This window comes from Dunckerocampus dactyliophorus, chromosome 6 (genome assembly GCF_027744805.1).
Source record: "Dunckerocampus dactyliophorus isolate RoL2022-P2 chromosome 6, RoL_Ddac_1.1, whole genome shotgun sequence".
NCBI classification, from domain to species: domain Eukaryota; kingdom Metazoa; phylum Chordata; class Actinopteri; order Syngnathiformes; family Syngnathidae; genus Dunckerocampus; species Dunckerocampus dactyliophorus.
In genome coordinates this window covers 31608337-31628649 of record NC_072824.1, presented here as the reverse complement: position 1 = coordinate 31628649, position 20313 = coordinate 31608337, and the positions used below count along the sequence as shown (strand labels likewise).

The 20313-nt window shown below is 41.4% G+C and overlaps 1 protein-coding gene across 5 annotated transcripts in view; it reads left to right on the top strand.

The window, feature by feature from the left end:
* The window catches only part of LOC129182293 (meiotic nuclear division protein 1 homolog), a 53658-nt gene that overhangs the window by 17471 nt on the left and 15874 nt on the right, over positions 1-20313 (top strand). For all 5 annotated transcript variants that reach the window (XM_054778223.1, XM_054778217.1, XM_054778220.1 and 2 more), the window contains 6 exons: positions 1318-1361; positions 12277-12348; positions 12626-12749; positions 12839-12955; positions 14827-14931; positions 20171-20248. In XM_054778223.1, the coding sequence (XP_054634198.1) occupies positions 1318-1361; positions 12277-12348; positions 12626-12749; positions 12839-12955; positions 14827-14931; positions 20171-20248 (540 nt within the window). The remainder of the gene's footprint in view (positions 1-1317; positions 1362-12276; positions 12349-12625; positions 12750-12838; positions 12956-14826; positions 14932-20170; positions 20249-20313) is intronic.

Below are 20313 nucleotides of genomic sequence, written 5' to 3'. Positions count from 1 at the left end.
TATTAACTCAGGGTTTCCAAAGTGTTTGCAGGATCAAAGAATGCTTCAGAACTTGAACATTTCTGCACCAGCCCATGTATATAAGCCGAGACATTTTGTAATGTTTAAAAGAAAAAAACAAACTGCCTGCATCTCAGCTTTGCGTTAAAGCATACAGCATAAAACTGGAGAAGCACTCGGAGAGCGCAGACCTCCACCAGAGGCCGACACTTTTTAAAGACTTGTTAATAGAATGCAGAGTCCCCCGGGTTTTTAACACTTCCCATTCTTTTTGTCCTTCCGTGTTGCTTCATGTGCGATACAGGTGATTGTTGAAGTATAACTGCTATCAGTACGTTCTTCCTGAATAGTGGAATCTAATCAGGAAGAATGTCATCCGTCGTGCGTTATCTTGGGTTACGTTAGCCAAAGTGTTTGCAGGGTCGTGTTGAAATTGACAGCTATTTTGCACACACCGCTTGCTCAAACCTAAAATGCACGTTGCATGAAGGCTTGGATCGCTTACAGGTTTCCAGGTATACCACCGTATGAAAAAGTCACTGTTTCAAAACCGCTACATTTTTATTGTGCGTCATACCACCTCTACGATATGAGAGAAAGGGGAGGTCCGGTCCAGCGCGGCCGCTACCTGGAAATACATTGTCACGTCCTGTGTTATTCATTGCAATCGGAACCGGGCTTCTGCGTGTTGAAACCACCGGCGTGTGCTGTGTTGCCATCCGTTGGGCATTGATGGCACAAACCGGTACGGCTGTGCCGTTGTGGGTCGACCTATTGATCACGTGGAGGGGTTGCCAAATGTGGAGATGTGATTGAGAAGGAGACAGGAGCGGAGGATAAGCAGCATAGAGCGTTTACTCTCCGCTGAACCACAAGCAACAACCAGTTAACAACGTCTCAGTTGCTAACAACAATCACATGACCCGGAAATGGAAGACCTGCCGCGATGAAATAATAAAGGAAGATTACGAGTTGAAAAATATTTATTTTGTGACCTTCTGGGGTACATTTATTTACATTTTGCTTTTTTTTTTATTATTAAAAAAATACCTCTTGTGTGTTGACTTGAGTTGCAGGATTAGCCACAGCAGACTGCAGTGGGAACTGCACTTTATTTATTTGGAAGGAATTCGGTTATTTTTTGTTACTTATGTTCCACTGTCATTGTGTTATATTATGTGGTTTAAAAATGACTCTTTTGATTTGACTTTTTTTCCTTTATTTCAAAGTAATACATTTTAGAGCTGTAATTATAATACCGTGATATTTTTGCTCGGTCACGTTTGCAGCTTGTATTGACATTTCTCTTCCTTGCAGTTGGACAAGGGGCCCAGAAAAGACGGTCTTCCGCTGGAAGAAAGGTACATTTGTTGTTATTTACCCTGCCGGGCTTTGCTGTTGACCACAGGCACTGTCGATCGTCACACATTTGTCACGGGCGGCGACCGCCAAAATGGAGCGTCAGTTTTCAAACCGCCTGGCCCTGCTAGCTCAAACCTCGGCCCACAGAAGCTGACGAAATGTCCTCCATCTGATTTCCATTGAAAACTTTCCGGCAAGTCATGTCACTGTGAACAGCAGCCCAGGCAGCACCTCTCCAGTGTTTCATTTTTGGTGTAAACGTCTCCGTGGTAACAATGCAGCCTACCTGTGCACCGCTCAAGAATGCCACTCTGCAGACAAACATGTTGTCATTTGAACCCTCGTAAGGCGCTGCTGTCGACGGACATATTGAATGTGCCGCCCGGAAAGGGCTGACATGTCAAATGAAACCACTGACGTGTGGTTTGGTGTAATTGGCCTTTGTGAAGAGGCCTTTAGACGTCTTCCCCTGGATTCATGCAGCATTGTTTATATTGGTGGCTGGCTGGGTCAGGAGGAAGGGGGGGGGCTGTAGTGATGAGAGTTTGGGGCCGTGGGTAAGAGGGAGGCACAGAACCGAATTCCAGACTAATTTTAGAACTCCTTGAAAGAAAACGGAGGCGAGGTCTGTCTTTCCCAGCTGCCTTTTTTTTTTTTTTTTAACTCCTGCAAAGAAAACACACTTTCATGAATAGATCAACAGCTTGAGCATCACAATGTATCCCACGTGGCATTGTTGGGATTTACTCACAGATTTGGCGCCCAATGAGTTTCACTTTAACTGAATTGACCAATAAAAAGTAATCTCGTGCAAATTGATACATTTTGGATGAAATGCTGTCATCGCAAGGAGAAGGAAAGTTTTTGTGGGGGGACGTATTTCCCCGGCGGACCGCTCAGTCATAACGCAATCTCATCACAAGCACGAGCCCACCCAGTCTCGAACAAAACCACGTTAGTTGAATATTTTGAATGGGGACACGTTTTACTCGACACATCAGACTAAAGTCAGTCAGGTCCCGAGTCAGTGACAGTCTTTGATGATATTGTCAAGTCAAGCCCAAAGTCGTCAAAATTGTGACTGGAGTCCACACCTCCGGTTGCATATTGGAACGTGTAGGGCCCGATGAATGCTGTTTTTTTTTTTTTTTACCTTTTACACTTACTTTACCAGCATAGATTGTGTACTTTTATGACAGTAAATAAAATGTCCGTTAATTAACCCCAAAAGTCTTTACATGTGTCGATGCAATACATCATTGGCCAATTTTGCTCGGTACTTCAGAAAGGGACGTAGCTTGTCTAATTTTTTTAATGGGACGCCAGGCTCTGTCTGCACACACATAGTTTGTTGAGGATTTGCACATCTATGCTAACGCCCATGCAGACGTAGTCACCCATGCATTTACCATTGCATTATTAATGGAAGAAACACCCTTATTTCGTTTGCATTACTAGACAGCATGTGTCGAACAGGGCCTTATTTTAAAGGCCAGAAGCATGTTGTGTGTCCGTTGAAGGTTAAGACAAGATGGAGCAAAAATAAACATGCCTCCCGTCCTTACTTCACTCAGAACAGGCATGTTTGCATTAACTCGTACAGCCCGGGTAGCACATGCGCAGCCGCACTACAATTAAGGATGTAAATCTGTGTGATAGACCATTTGATTGGAATCTAGATACACAGGTTACGGTGTATCTAGAACGAAACACACCACCCCACCTGGGATATTCACGCCCTTAACGAGCACTCGTGAGCAAACGAGTAGACTTTCATTTCATTCAAACCTGCTCAGCCTCGTGGGAGCTCTTGTATTTTTATCTCGGAAGGTGAGAAGCCAAGGAGGCTTTGCAAGGCTTGTTGACCTGGCAGAACCCCAGAGCCCCGGGTAGTGTAAGGGCTCTCGTGCCCGGGTTATCAGCCACATTGATGGGCTGCCGTCACGCTCAGAGCTAAACCGGCAACGGATACTGAAGTCGTCACATTTACACCGTTTCCAGTCCAGTTTGTCGCTCTCTGGTGACAATCCTGTACCTCCCACATCCTAAAAAGAGTTTTACTGCAAAGTATTTAGTAAAAACATACCATAAACATTATCAGACACGTGCAGCACTAGAAACCAGTAGTGTACAGTATGTTGTATTGCCAAATGTTTAAGGCAGTGCTAGTCAACACGATACTGGCCACCCGTGGGCCAAATCCCGCCCTGGGAGAGACAGCCAACATACCCGCGAGTTCTAGTTTAAAACCTTTTGACGAGTGTTTATGGTTCCAGAATTCCGGTGAGGTCTATTCCAGAGCGTTTACGGTGAAGCACTGTACAACTGAACGTTCACGCAATAAAGCATGTCAGTTATGACTATACGAAATCACAACAAAATGGCTGCCACAGCGCTCCTTGTCTACTGTTTGCTCACAAGCTTTACAAAGTCGACGCACGTTGATCCAGCTGGTATGGTTGGTAACGTATTTCCGTTGTTTTATTTACAGTCTGTATTGTTCCTCTACAGAAAAGCGCTTTTAGTCGGAGTGCCTTTTCAGCCACAGCTACACCGCAGTGGAATATCCTAATATCCTGGAATATCCTAAAATCTGGTTCATAACACATCATGTAATCACTCCCAACTGTGCTGTCATTTTTGTCTCCGTCGACGTCATTTATGTTTAAGTATTTTGGGTGTTTTAAGTGTTTTTTTTTTTGTAAATTTGTTGGTCATTTCATCCAATGTCTGCACTGGGTGTTTGTGTTTTGGGTGTATGTATATTTGCATTGTATGTATATTTGTATTGGCATTGTTCTTTTTATAGTCCTTTCACTGTTGTTTTAGGGAGACAATTTTTAACTTATGTCCAGGGACAACAGATGGAAAAATAGCCTTTTGGCTAATTCTGGTGCATTTGCAGCAATGCTATTTTATGTACCCTGTCCCTGTGAAATAAACCAATTAAAATGAATGAGATACATTTCAACAAACGCACTAGCTCGATGCAAAGTTACATGGGAATCTCATGTATGCGCTAGGTATTAGCATTAGCGATTTTACATGGCGATTTCATATACCTCCAAATATGACAATGAAATAACTAATGTGCGCATTCCACTTAAATAGCTAATATATAATATGCATACAAGACTTACAAACATGGAGAAAATACACTCATCCAGCCTGAGTCGCACGCACACACAGACACACACTAGCATGATCTGCTAAAGTAAGCTAACCTCGCTAGCTTCCATTCACGCTCCGTAAGAGGAGTTTTCGCCAACTTTTGCTGGTGTTTTAGGTCGCTGTTTCGACATGTTTAGTTTGGGAGGGGACGGTTTAGTGTTTGTGATGAGATTCAGCCATGATTGAGCGGTCCGGCGGGGAAATACTTCCCCACACAAACATTCTTTCTCCTCACGATGACATTTCATTCACAGTATGTCAATTTCTGCCAGATTCCGCGTTTAACAGTAAATTCCATTTTTATTGGCCAGTTCTGTGATTCTGTTAACGTGGAAATCAAAGGGCCCTGCGAGTTTATCGCCTCAGGGTTCAAAGGGTCTGCTTATACACCGGAAATAACAGTGTTTGGCGCGCAGTGCATGTGTTCAAATGGGGACATGCGCGTTACAGAACATGTTTTCCCTGGTTGTTTAGCGCCACAGTTTCGGTCATGAATGAAACTTCCCATGTTGTCATCTGACAGCCTGACGAGGACCGGTTAATTTAAAACAAAGATTTGCGCGGCGCGCGTTTACGCCTTGCTGCAGCCGCGGCAGCAGCGAGGCTGCTAATGGTCTGGCGCGTGGTGTCAGTTAGCGCTCTGCAACTTGTTGCCTCACATGTGTGGAGGACCAGCTGACCCCCCAGCTCTTCTCTGATCCCAACCCTCTCCTCAGTAGTGCGGTCGAGGTCACTGCAAACATTGCCGTTATTTGAGTTGGATCCAGAGGGGATCAAATTGCGCCAAACATAACGTGTTATTTTTGTACCGGGGCTGTGGACAGAACCCTTGGACTGCAGCATGGCGGTATGCTCGCTCATGTGCTGAAAGGAGAGTAAATACTTCTCCACTCTACCTCCCCTAGTAGGAAGAACCCAGGAAAACTAAATTGTATGACATTTTAGGGACCACTTTCTTCACACGCAGGGGTGTTTTAAAATAGTCGACTATTCGATGATTCCACTATCAGTCCTGCAGTCAAATCATGAAAATGTCATGTGATCAAGAGTGTACCATTCTGACAACATGGACGGCTGCTGCTGAGCACACATTTTTACACAAAAAATCTTTGTTTGATTCTAAATATTCTATTTTGATACAAATTCAGCCTCATTTGTGTTAATAAAGAATTGGAAAGGACGTGTGTGCTTGGCAGAAGATCTACACTGACGCAAGATGGCGGAGCGAACAGACGGTGAAGCCCGGTGTCGCTTCCAGATTTGCACTTTTGTGGTTATTTTGCACATATCGGGCAAACGGGCAAAACGTAAACCGTGTATTCCACACACAATGTTGCTAAAAGTGAATCATTGACACACAATGAGCTTCAGAGTACTTCCGCTGTATTTCTATGTTTTTTTTGTCAATATTTCGACAATGATGAAATTGACTGATTCAAAATCAGAAATATTGTGATTGATTTTTGAATCAATTTTTGATATTTAGGTGTAACTTCTGCTAAAAGACTTATTTTCATTGGGGTGTTTTTGTCCTTTATTTAGTTTGTTTGTTTAAAAGCTCTTGGCATGCTAATTACAATGTTAAATGCTTTTGAGAAATTCAAGCTTATTGCGTTTGATGTGGTGTACTCACATTATTATGCCATATATTCATGAAAAAAATAGTCTGAAAATAATGTGGACAGTAAGATTGTTTATTGTGATGTTGAGCTGTTGTGTAAAAATAAAATCTGGCAGCACAAGTGAGTAACGATAATTGTGCCATGTTGATGGTAGCCTCACGGTCCTGGGCTGCACGAGTGGTGCCTGTGCAGGGGGAGCAGTGGTTCAACAAGGAAATCAAAATTGTGTAAATATCTGGCAACACAAGTCAGTCCACCTCGCAGTGAACATTTCCAAATTGTGTCGTTGGAGAGAATATTTATTGTTAGCGCCATTGTTATCTAGCACTGCCTTAATCCTCTTGGGCATGGAATTGAGCAGAGTTGCAGAGTTGTCACTGGGATCCTCTTCCACTTCTCCATGATGACATTACTGGACATCACATCCTTCTTACCGCTTGAGGATACCCCACAGGTGCTCAGTTGTGGAGGAGACGTACAGTACTTGTCCACTCCATCACTTTCACCTTCATCTTCCTTCAGTGGCGTCTTTGGCCTCCTCATCAATCTTCTAGGCCGCTTATTCTCACTAGGGTTGCGGCCTATCCCAGCTGACTTCGGGCAAGAGGCAGGGTACACCCTGGACTGGTTGCCAGCCAATGGCAGGGCACATATAGACAAACAACCACTCACATTCATACCTATGGACAAGTTAGTCTCCAATTAACCTACGATGCATGTTTTTGGAATGTGAGAGGAAACCGGAGTAAACCCACACACACACTGATGCCCAACGGAGATTCAAATCCTGATCTTCCTGATCTCCTGACTGTATGGCCATCATGCTAACCACTAGGCCACCGTGCAACCCGGCCTCCTTATCATGTTAGAAAATTCAGTTTTTGCTTCACAATGTCATCCATCCATCCATTTTCCATACTGCTTATCCTCACGAGGATCACGGGTATGTTTGAGCCTATCCCAGCTGTTTGCGGACGAGAGTCTGGGTACACCCTGGACTGGTCACCATTTAATCGCAGGGCACAGAGAGAAAGTCAATGAACTGCAGTGTCATCAGCATTCGTGTATGCTGCCTTCGCCATGCCTGATTTGTAGCCAAGGAAACATTATCTTGTTAGTCGCTTGTGTTGCCAGATGTTTCGACAATAATGGCTGCGTGTTGACTTGTGTTCATTAGGTAGTAAATCTATACTGCTATATAAGCTGTACACACAGACTACACAAAAGTATGTTCAACTTTGCTTTCGATATACAGTGGTGCCTTGGTTAACATCATGAATCGACTCAAAGGAACGACTCAAACCAAAACTCTAAAAAAAGCAAATTTTCCCATTGAAAATAATGTAAATCTATGATGCCAAAATAATTACAAATGACAAATGAACATTGAACATCACTTTTACCTAGTTTACAAAACCAATTAATAAAATAACAAACACATTATTCTGCTGCAACCACAATTTGCAATGCATTATGGATCATGTGCAAGATTTCGTCTTGTGCGCATGATCCAAGATGGCGGCTGAAACATCTTGACTGAACACCCATGGGTCTCCATCGAGGCATCCACAAATTTCCTCCGCTTTTCTGTCTATGGCAACGGTCTTGGTTGGCCACACACTAGCTTTCTCTGCATGACAGTTTGTACTTCTGTTTTTCTTGATGCCGTCCATCATGCTCACTCTTTGCCGTACTTCATTGTTCCATATTCTGTGGAACCATCCAATGCTCAACAAAAGTCTTTAGCATTTCATTTCTCCTAAACAAACCGGACGGTGTTTTGGACGTTAAAAAAGCGGACAAACGCAAGCGAAGGCAAAATGTTAGCAAAAATTTGGGCTGTTAACCAAAAAAAACGCACTACCCGAGGCGGACGATAACCGAGGTACTACTGTAACGGAAGCAAATTTTCACGCACACATAACTTATTAATATACAATGGCATTTATGTTAGCCTTATACAATTCATAAAAGTGCAGGTGACGGTATTATGTACATATTTTGTTCATACAATCCAGTAGTCTTCTTTCCAGTTCTTGGGAGTTGCTTTTTGAGACATTCCCCAACAGTGGCGTGGAGAATGAGTCTATCATTTGGAGTGACAATATCGCATCACACGGCTCCACCCTTTCCTCCCTCTTAATGCTGAACAAAAGCATGTCAAAAAAGATCTTTGGCTCACGTTTTTTGTTTTTTTTTTTTTACAGTAGGTCCTTTTAAAATCAGCAGAGTGACCATGTCAGAAGATGTTTGCCTCACATTTTTACAGTGGACCATTACAAGCAGCACAGTGCTCCTGTCCTGTAGAAGATCTTTGACTTGAGTTTGTGCAGTAGACGCTTAACAAAAGCAGTGAACATGTCATATAGAGGATCTTTGACTCGTGTTTTTACAGCAGAAGCTTAAAAGCAACAAAGCGCAGCTCCATGTCACAGAAGATCTTTGACTACCTTTTATGCCGCTAACCTTGAAAAACTGCAGCGCTCTCCTGTCGTATAGATGATCTTGGACTGGTGTGTTTGCGGTTGGTCCTAGCAGCCTGCTTGTCTGGAGACGTTGTCTTGGGCTTCTTTTAGCTATTTTAGCAAGAAAAGTGCATTGACAAGGAGACTCGGGCAGCCACTCCCTGTGTGCATTTCTAACCATGTTTGGACTGCTCAGTCGGGTTTAAGGAAGTGCCAGTGAGGGAACCGTGCAGCTGCATTAATACTGTACAGGCATGCTATGCGTTAGCAGGCACTGCTGGCTGTACTGTACTACTAAATGCTCTGTACTCGGCGTTTAATTCATGAGGTATTTACTTCGTCCTTTGCATCTACGCATATATGCTAGTAAGCAGCATGGCTTAAAAACTACCGATCTCATGTCAGCCTGACTTTGTGGATGGGTGTGGCATAGCAAAAGAAGAAACTTACCTGTCAACATATTTTGCAAAGCAGAGGCACTCAAAAAGCGTGCAAGTGTAGTAATTATTATTACCGGATCATAAATCTCTTGTGCAGACTAACTTGTCAAAATACTACAAGAGAGGAATACTCTTGGCCACCTGTTGGCTGAAAAGGGCTTTTATGATACGCTTTGTTTCCTGCCATGGTTTTCTCGGCCGAGCGTATGAGTGGTCACTCTTTGTCCATCTGTCATGAGGAAAAATGTGTTTAAGTGTCTTTGCAGCAGAGATTTCGCAGTCCACGGCCGCGTGCTTCTTGCTGCCGTCTGTCAGTTGGTGCTGTTGATACACAATCCCCGTCCGATGTGCAGCGTCAGTTCGTGAGTGTCAACCACAGCGGCTTCCCGTCACCTTTACATAGGCGATGGTGAACAGCTGCGCGGCAGTTGATTTAAGTCAGCCCTAAAAATGTTTTTTGCGGGCCTCCTGGCTCCTCCTACAATTGAGAAATAATGCCAAAAAAATGAAATAATTGTTTTATTTTTTTTCTAAAGAGGCTCTGTCGCACTGCGCTGGTTTTTCAGGCGGTTTTCATAGCATGCCTGTATTGATTTTATTCCCTTTTCTGCTTGATTTACAGACTTATCTGGACTAGCCTTTCCAAACCATGGACATGTTCAAAATTTCTGACGTCCAGTTTTGGATAGCGATTGGCGGTTTTCATGTTTTGCTCTCGGTCTGGCTCGCTCGCTGTTTTCACTGTTATTCGGGCGGAAACGTACTGGTTTGTAGACTTTCATGGACGTTGGGCAGGCGGAAGTATGGTAGTAGTCCCACGTAACAGTGCTTCAAGGTAATAGTGATCCAAATCTACTTTTAAAACGAGCCATGGTGCTAGCACAGTAGCTACTGTTCCAGTTGGAGCATAAATCGATTTAGTCCTGGAGAGTGAGGCACACGGATGACGTCAAGAAAAGTCAACTGATTGTCAAGATTGCAAAGTTTTGTCTGTCAAAGAGTGACTTTAAACGCCTGTTGTTGCTCATACGTGAGCAGATGTTCCATTAGCTCAGTGAAGATTCTCATACTTCAACATATGATTTTAAAGATTTATTTCATATTTATTTAATTTTCCCAAAATTAAAATTTTTTAGAATTGTTTTTTTTTTTTAATTAAATTAAAAGTTAAAAATTTTTAGAATTCCCTTTTTACCGTTTTACCAAAAATCCTTACATTTATTGAACCAATGCATCATTGGCCCAATTTGTCCAGTAATTGAGAAATATAGCTGCTAAATTAAGCTAAACCCAGTAGCTTCCATTTACGCTCCGTAACAGAGGAACTACGGAGGCGAATATCCAACATCCAAAGCGAAACTAACTTCACCACGGTACACCGCTGACATGTCTGCAATGTGGTGTTGAGTTTTCTTCTTCTTGCGGTTGGCGGGAGTGGAGTGGCGACCAGCTTTGCTGGCGTGTGGCAGATACAAAAGTTAAACGGCAACCGGATCAGCCAGATCTTGTGGCGGAAGACGATATTACCCGATCTTCAAAATCCAGCGGATCGGCAGCCAATCGCGATCCTGCACATCAGATGGGGACACCCCTAGTTGGTATCGGCCTAGCTGTGAATACTCTATATACTGTACTTCTGGATTTTGCTGGTCAGCAGCTGCAAACACGGTCCCAGTTCTGCCCAGTTTCTCACACACACACACACACACACACACACACACACACACACACACACACACACAGATCATCTGCCGCGTCCCACATCTCATTAGCACTGGATATCAGGCACCCTCTCACAAATTACATCCTGGTGACGCTACGAAGTGTGGCCACTGGCTTCCCAGCATTACATGTCATTTATTTTTGCCGTTCCCCAAATGTCAGCGTGCGTGCGTGCGTGCGTGCGTGCGTGTGTGTGTGTGGAGAAAGTCCTGGCTTTTACATGTACTTGTAATAGAACCAGGCTGTTGCTTAATTAGTCAAGAAGGCACTGCTTTTAATTGAATATGTATACAGTGTTTTCTCATATCGCAGGGGACATGTTCCCAAAATAGCCCGCAATAAGTGAAATCCACGAAGTAGCCAACTTTTTTTAATACAATTTTTATATATGTTTTAAGGCTGTAAAAGCCCTCACCATACACTTTCAACACTTTTCTCAGACAGACAATAACATTTTCTCACATTTCTCTCTTGTTTAAACACTCTCAAAAAAGTTCAAACCTTCGCTTGAATTTTAACGATCAACCTTAATGATCAACACAAGAAATTAAGTCACTCACGCATATTTCACTCCTGTGACCGCGCCTTTTCGTCCTGGCGCCGTTCCGTTGTACTGTAGTGTTTTTGTATCCTTGTTAAAACATATTGCTAAAGATGAACCAAAGATTAATTTACAAGCTAGCAAGCAAGCAAGCAAGCTAGCGATGACAAAGGAGACATGGCAGGATGGCATGGAGGAGATTGATTGACAATGGTCTACAGCCAATCAGGACGCAGAAAACAATGGGCGGTGCAGACAGACGAGAGAGGAAAGGCATAGACACTCAACTTCCCGCAGTGCAATTCTTCTTAAAGGGCCAGGCTCGGCCTGTAACATCGTTCATACGCTGTAATAAAAAAATGAAAAGAAGCACTAAAGAACTACGATAGAGCGAGGGAACATTCAACTTGTCAACCTCGCGCACCAGCTCAGGCTCCTTCCCTACCAGAGAGGTGATATTCCACGTCCCAAGAGATAGCTTCTGTAGCCGAGCATCGGACTGCCAAGGTCCCCGCCTTTGGCTGCCACCCAGCTCGCTCTGTACCCGACCCCTTTGGCCCCTCCCATAAGTGGTGAGCTCATTGGAAGGGGACCAATGAGGCCTCTTCTGGCTGTATAAATGGATATACATTTCGAAAATATGGGCCTTTTTTTTTTTATTTAAAAAATATTATACAGTTAGAAATCCCACATTTTTGCATGTTTAAGTTGTTGCCGACTTTGTTCGAAGGTCCTTGAACGCACCATCTAACTTTCTCCCACGCTGCATGGATTCGGATACAGTACTGCATTTTCCCCTTTTTTCTTTCACCTCATATTTCCGGTTGCATCGGTTTATCGTTCACAACACTAAAAAAATGACTAGCGTTTTACTGTTTTTTTTTTTTTTACATGTAGTGTTGTCTTACTGTGTTTTGGCATAATGTAATGCATCATGTTCTTCTCTCCAACAGCTCCACTCTATATAATCTGGAGAACGGGAGGCCATTGCATTTTCAGCCTGCAGCATTAGAATTCGGAAATCAGTGAGTCAAATACATTTCCTGCTTTTTAGAAGGGAGGATGCATGCACCGTAAATGCTATAATTATAGCTTCAGTGTCTCTGTACCTACTGTAACTCACAAAAGGTCTTTGGTTTTGGTTTTGTTGACCAGGCATTAAGTCATTGAAGAACAATCTAACAGTGCAAGTTGGATGGTTCATTCCTTTTTCTTGCATCAAAATAGAAAATCCTATGAAATCAGTATATCTGTCATAACCTGTTGATCTGTGCTCAAGTGAAGCTCCACCTGTCTTCGCAGGCCGCTGGGGCTGCCGAGAGCTGAGAGCATATATATACACAACCCCAGCCCAGAAGTCCCTGTAACACTGCTGTCCATGTTTACGTCCAGCAGACACTTTTACATACCCTCCTTTCACAGAAGAGTACGTGTCCACGTGCCCTTTATTACCAAAATACTGTACTGGTCCTCTTGTCCCTTGAAATGACACTCTCTTTTTCTTTTTTGTTCCAGGTGATCCCACCCAGAGGGAAAACATCTTTTAAACTAATTTTCCTCCCATCCGAGGAGGGCAATGTAGAAAACACGTTATTTATAAACACGTCGGCCCACGGGCTGCTTTCATATCAGGTCAGTACCTTTTTTTTATGTTTTCAGTCGTGAAAGCATCCACGCTACAGTCACACCTCGGTTAGTGCGCAAAAATTTCCACCAAAAGTTATTGAAGACGATTTTTGTGCAAAATGCTCGCCTTGTGCTGTATTGCATCATTTGGCAGAATCGAGCAACCAACCCTACGCGTTACTGACTCACGTCCGTGCGTGTTTTTCTTGAGCGCGGCTGGTCAGAATGTTGCAAGTTTCGGCACTCTTTGGCAAAGAAGGTGAGAAACACTATTGAATTTGAGGAAGAACTCATCACAGTATATGAAGATGGCGTCCTCTCCCCTAACAAAAACGCAAACGGCCCCAGGGCCGCACTTATGACACCCCTGCTTTACATTCATCATTTATAATTATTTTGCATTGTTTTCTTTATTATCGATCCCTATAAAATGTATTTTTTGTTAATATTTTTGCGTGTCTGGAACAGATTCATTGCATTTACATGATTTCCTCTTGTGAGATACCTCTGTGTACTCAAAGCACTTCAGTGTATCGCTGTGAACACGACAGATTCCTTTCATACACCCACATGCTTGTGTACGGTTGTAACACGAGCCCATTAGTGTATTTCATAAGAAACACACGCTTAGCTCAGGACTTTCCTTAGCATCCCGTTGATCCGCTCCAACAGGTTTGGTCGCTGTTTGAAGATTCATGCAGCCGACGTTATCTCTTGAAAGTTTGGTTAATATTTGGCGACGGTTGTCGCTCAAAGTGCAACTTGACGTAATGTGAAAAAGGGATGTTGACTCTTCAAAACAAAAGCGCAAGTCCATTTGCTAAGTGCACTTGCCAAGTCGTGCGGATTGCACGAAGCGGACGACTTCCAGTGTTTCAAAGATGTTCAAACATTCCAGCCATCCACTTTGCATGTTTGCGTTGCCAACGGGCCCAACAGCAACGCACTTTTCTGCACACGTGCAATCATAAACCGGAAATAACTGGCGACACAATGTGACCTAACTTACCTTTTCATTGTGGGTAGAAAAGGGCGAGTCTTTCCAATAGTGTGCAATTGAAATATTAAATGAAATACTCAAAACAATAAAACACCCAATCTGTCATGAGAAAGGCAGAATGTGGAGGTAATGTTCACCCAAATGCACCTGCCGCATCTCGCCTTTTACGATTGTCGCGCTAGTGTAAAAAGAAGTTCACCACTGTAAATCAGCAAAACGGGCTACGCCGCTAACTTTGACAACACGCGAGGGTCACCTGTGTACTGTTTGAGCCACTACTTGTCATTTTGTTCTTCTGTTAGTGAAGCTTTTTGCGTCCGCCATGACCGCGGATCGGTATGTAATTTTGGTACAGTTGGGACAAAATGCAAAACACAAAACTGAATGATTTTTAAAATGAAACCTTTCAACTGAAAACTGCTGGCAGGTAAATAAATAAATATAATAATTTAATAAATTAATTATATAATAAAAAAAATAAAATGCATCAAATTTAAATAAAAATATGTAATACAAAACACAAAGCATGAAAACATACAGTTTTCGCCCCATCGATTCGTGGTTTGGCATTGGCGGCCCCACATTTTGGCATACAGTCATACCTCGCTACACGGTTCAAATATCGCCAGCAGAAAGACTCCTGGACAAGATGTGATGTTGCATAACGGTGCAATACTGTATACTTGATGCCAGTATTTGTTTCTTCATGTGTAAAACTGAACTTACAATGTGCTGTGAGGGACATATTATAGAGTTTAGACTATCGAAAATAGACATTTTTAGGGCTTTTTATGGGTGCGTCCATTACTCATTCATGGGGAAGGTGGTCTTGGAACATAACAGATTCTTCTGACCTAAGAGATTGTGCTTTTTCCAGGTCTTTGGTGTGGGAGTTCACCAGGGCTCATTAAAGTCTGTCCAAAGAAAGGACAGCCTGCTAATATTCCCTCACATCCAGAGCATCAAGTTGACCCAAACTCAGGTATGTCTCTAATTATATGAAGCAGCACACAGATAATGATTTGTACATGGCACAAAGAAGCTTTGTGGAGCGAGACAACACCAAAAACGGACCAAATAAGTGTCAAGTCAGCAGCTTGAATGACTCAGCAGAGCATCAAAGTCCACACACTGTTGACTTGCGGCGCACACTGCGCTCGCTTTCAGCAGATAGCCGTGCAGTCATATGTGTCTATACTTAGCAACACAAATGAAGTCGAGCCCACACGCCCGCGTGACTGAGTCAAGGCGGTGAAAGTGTGTGTGAAGTTATCCGCCCGCGCAACAGGAAGTGTGCTCTCAGTCGCAGCGGAGTCTCAACGCTTCAGTTGCACATTTCTTTCTCAGCAGTTCCTGTACTTAATTTACGCAATCAGATGAAGGATGTCAGCATCCTAAATGACCCGCTCCGCTTTATTCCACCATTCCTACTGATGTTCAAATAAACCTGAGGGAAGGCCTTTTGACTGAAATCTGAAAAAGGCAATTGGGAAAACGAACAAAATCTAACATTTGTTTTAAGTGCAGTATAACATTTTAAAAAAAAAAAGGTAAAAAATGTATATACAGTAATCCGGGGGTGTCCAAAGTGGGGCCTGAGGCCTTTTGGGGCCTGCAGCTTGTGTATTACCTCACGGCATATCGTCAAAAAAAAAAACAAACAAGCAAAAATAGATAGATAGATAGATAGATAGATAGATAAATAGATAGGCAATAGCTAAAATAACAAATACCACAAAACATTGTCTTTATATATATATATATATATATATATATATATATTTATTAAGGGGGTTTAGCCTTTTTACAAAATGTAAAAAAAATTTAAAATACGTTTAAAAAAGACAAAAAAAATACCCACCAAAAGTTTTTTTTTTTTTTAATAATTACCTATTTGCTGAGGGCCCTTGGATTGTATAACAGCGGCCCTGGCCAACAGCACTCATCATAAATAAATTGAAAAATGTAAAGCTAATCCTTCTGATCTCACTTTTGGATCATCAGTATTTGAATTGTCAGCATAAAACCCTGATTCAAGATTCAAGAGAGTTTTATTGTCATGTGCATGGTAAAACAGCAGTTATACTATGCAATGAAAATCTTATTCTGTTCATTCTCCCAAGAAAAGAAAGAAAACACAAGAAAGAATAAGAATAAGAACGTAAGAAACATAAACATATATACCAATAAATTAAGCAACAACAACAGAAGAGACATTAATACAAATAAATATACAAATAAATAAATAAAGTGCTATCAGTGTGTGTTGCGTGTGGCGTGTGTGAGTGCTTTGTTGAGAAGCCTGATGGCCTGTGGGTAAAAGCTGTTTGCCAGCCTTGTGGTCCTGGACTTCAAACTCCTGTAGCGTCTGCCTGACGGTAGGAGTGTGAATAATGAGTTTTGTGGATGTGTGCTGTCCTTGATGAGGTTGTGTGTTCTGCGTAGGACTCTAGATGTATAAATGTCTTGCAGTGAGGGGAGGGCTGCCCCAACAATGTTCTGTGAGGTCTTGATCACCCGCTGGAGTGCCTTCCTATCACGTGTTGTACAGTTACCGTACCAAACAGTGATGGAGGCGGTAAGGACACTTTCCATAGTGCATCTGTAGAAGCAACTCAGGATTGTGGTGGACATGCCAAATTTCCTCAGTCTTCTCAGGAAGTACAGTCTCCTTTGGGACTTCTTCAGAATTTGTTGGGTGTTGTGAGACCAGGTGAGGTCCTCGCTGATGTGTGTGCCAAAGAACTTGAAGGTTTTCACCCTCTCCACCTCAGTCTCATCAATAAACAGCGGTTTATGCGGCTCCTTTTCCCTTGTTCTTGGGTCGATGATCATCTCTTTAGTCTTATCTGTATTGAGAAGGAGATTGTTAGCACGACACCAAGCTATGAGGTCCGCCACCTCTCTTCTGTATGATGTTTCAACACCACCAGTGATCAGTCCGATGACTGTAGTGTCATCCGCAAATTTAATGATGCTGGTGTTGTTCTGGGAGACCACGCAATCGTAGGTGAAGAGCGTGTAGAGGAGCGGACTGCTCAGTGCTCACAATTGTTGAGCTGGATGTGCGACTGGGGCCTGATCAGAGCAGCCATAAAATTAACTGATAATGTGCTTGACTGTGGCCTATTAGTAAAAAAATATCCACATTAGAGCAAATTTATGTTGTTTTTTTGCCTAAATGAAGCTAGCATAAAATGGCTAAATTAAGTAAAATACAAATAGCAAGCATTCAGAAGATTTATTCAAAGACCATGTGAGAATATGTAGTATTCTACACTGGTCACTAGGTGTCAGTAATGTTACTGTAATGTTGGATGAGACACACTAGAATTGATCGGCGGAACAACAGGCTTTTATTGCAGGTTTTGAATACTCTCACAACAAGCACAGTAATCCCTAACACGGGCTACTGTTGCAGCCAAGATAAAACGCAACTCGTAACCTCCGACGTCACTTCCTGTCCACGCCACAGGAACACATTTACAGCAGCACACACGAGCATGCGTCTCATTTATGTCTTAAATGTCTGTTATTTTGTCTGCTATATTGGCTAATAGTGTAAAGGTGACTATAGGGGTATTGTTTTATGTCAAAAGGGCTCTAATAATGTTAAATGTATTTAGAGGGTCGTAAACAGGTTTTTATGTTCCTAACTATGCTCCTTTTTATGCTCCTAAAAACAACCAGCCATGGATGACAAAAGGACTAAAAAACGCCTGTAAGAAGAAGAAGACATTATACAGGACATTCATCATCCAACAGACTAAAGAAGCAGAACAAAAGTATAAGACATACAAAAATAAGTTGACAACTATCTTGAGAGCGTGTAAGAGGGAATATTATTGTCATGTACTTGATAAGAACAAAAATAAGATGAGAGCAACTTGGGGCATCTTAAATAGTATTATAAAGAATAAGATTAAGAAAGCAGACTACCCCCACTATTTCATGGTTGGAAACACTTACAGGAAGGACATGAACGCGGTAGTTGAAATGTTTAATGATTATTTTGTAAATATTGGACCAAAACTGGAAGAAGAAATTCCAAAACAAGACACAATTGATGAGGGGAATGATATTATTGATAGGAATCTTAATTCTATGTTTCTCACTGCTGTAACCAAGAAGGAGATCACTGACATTGTTAAACATTTTAAGGCAAAAACATCAACTGATTGTCATGGAATGGAAATGGAAACAGTTAAAAGGGTCATCAATGAGATCGCAGACCCGTTAACATATATCAGTAATTTATCATTTCAGACTGGAATATTTCCTAGCAAAATGAGAACAGCCAAGGTGGTTCCAATTTTCAAAAAAGGAGACAAACACCAATTTACAAATTATCGGCCAGTTTCCTTGTTACCACAATTCTCTAAAATTGTGGAGAAGCTATTTAATAATAGGTTGGACAAATTTATTAATAAGAATTAATTATTTGCTAGCAGTCAATATGGTTACAGAGCCAACATTTCAACTTCTATGGCACTAATCGATATCACGGAGGAAATCACTACTGCTATAGACAATAGTAGATGCGCAGCAGCTGTATTCATGAATCTGACAAAAGCCTTCGATACAATTAATCACAATGTCTTAATTTCAAAATTAGAAAGGTACGGAATTAGAGGATTAGTCTTAAATTGGGTTAAAAGCTACCTAGCAAAGAGGAAACAATTTGTAAAGCTAGGAGAATACACATCTGGGAGTTTATACACCAAGTGTGGAGTACCCCAGGGGTCCATACTGGGACCAAAACTGTTTAATTTGTACATCAACGACATTTGTAAAGTAACAAAGGACTTAAAATTGGTCTTATTCGCGGATGATACCACCGCTTTCTGTTCTGGTGAAAGCACACAAGAACTCATTAAAAAGGTCAAGGATGAAATGGTCATATTAAAATCAGGGTTTGATAGGAACAGATTATCCCGGAATTTAAGTAAAACTAAAATAATGCTATTCGAAAATAATTAATGGAGTGGATATTGAAAAAGTGGAAGAATATAAATTCCTTGGGGTTGTAATAGATGAAAAAATGAGTTGGAAATCTCATTAAAAATATACAACAAAAGGTGGCGAGAAATATCTCTATATTGAATAAAGCAAAATATGTTCTTGACCAAAAATCACTCCACACTCTGTACTGTTCCTTAGTATTACCATATCTAACGTATTGTGTGGAGATATGGGGTAATAATTACAAAAGCAATCTTCACTCACTCACTGTACTGCAAAAAAGATCTGTAAGGATCATTCACAATGCCAAGTATAGAGAACATACAAACCCTCTATTTGTAAAATCGCAGATATTAAAATTAGCAGATTTAGTACACTTTCAAATCGCTAGAATAATGTTTAAAGTTAATAACTCGTTACCCAAAAACCTCATACAGTATTTCTCAATCAGAGGAGAAATATGATCTTAAAGGAAAATTAAACTTAAAACATTTATACGCGAGAACTACGCTGAAAACCCACAGCATTTCCGTGTGTGGAGTTAAATTATGGAACGGATTGAGTAAAGAACTAAAACAATGTACAGAGATGAGCAAATTCAAAAAACAATACAAGCAGTTGATGTTTGCTAAATACAAGGCAGAAGAGTCTTGATTGTTTTGTCAGGTTTGTTATGTTTTTGTTTTTTTTTGTTTATAAAAAAATTATTTATTTATTTATTATTGTTATTATTATTATTATTATTATTATTAATGTATATGTATATATATATATATTAAATTTTTTTTTTTTTTTTTTTTTGGGAGGGCTGTCTTACCGTTATCTATTATGTATTATCCTGACTATCACAGAAAACACGACATGGAATGCAGGAAGTGAACTACATGTACTGTACTAGATGTAGAATGGATGGGGGGTAGGATTAAATAAGCTTTGCTTCTTCCTACTCCTTTTGGACATGTGGAACTGTCAAAGAATGATTCATGAGATGTATTCCATTGTAACCTTCATGTTCAAATAAACTAAACCAAACCAAACTACAAAAAGTATTCCATTTATAAATAAGGAATCCTAGTTCATGGATATTCACTTATCACTGTCAGGTCTGGAACCAATTAACTGTGATAAAGGTATATGTGTGTGTATATATGTGTGTGTATAACAGTGCTTCTGCTGGTTGCTGCCAAGTACTGCACTCTATTTAGCGCTAATTTGTTTGAAGACATCATTAATGGCCAATAATTTGTTTTATCCCACAGGAAGATGTGTCCAACATCACCATACTGGGTCTACTCCTGGAGTGCAGCCTTCCGAAGAGTTTTTTTGTCATTTCTCAGGTATTATTTTGTCGTTTTTAGCACATGAGATGTATAAATGTTAGACGTAACGATTCAATTCATAT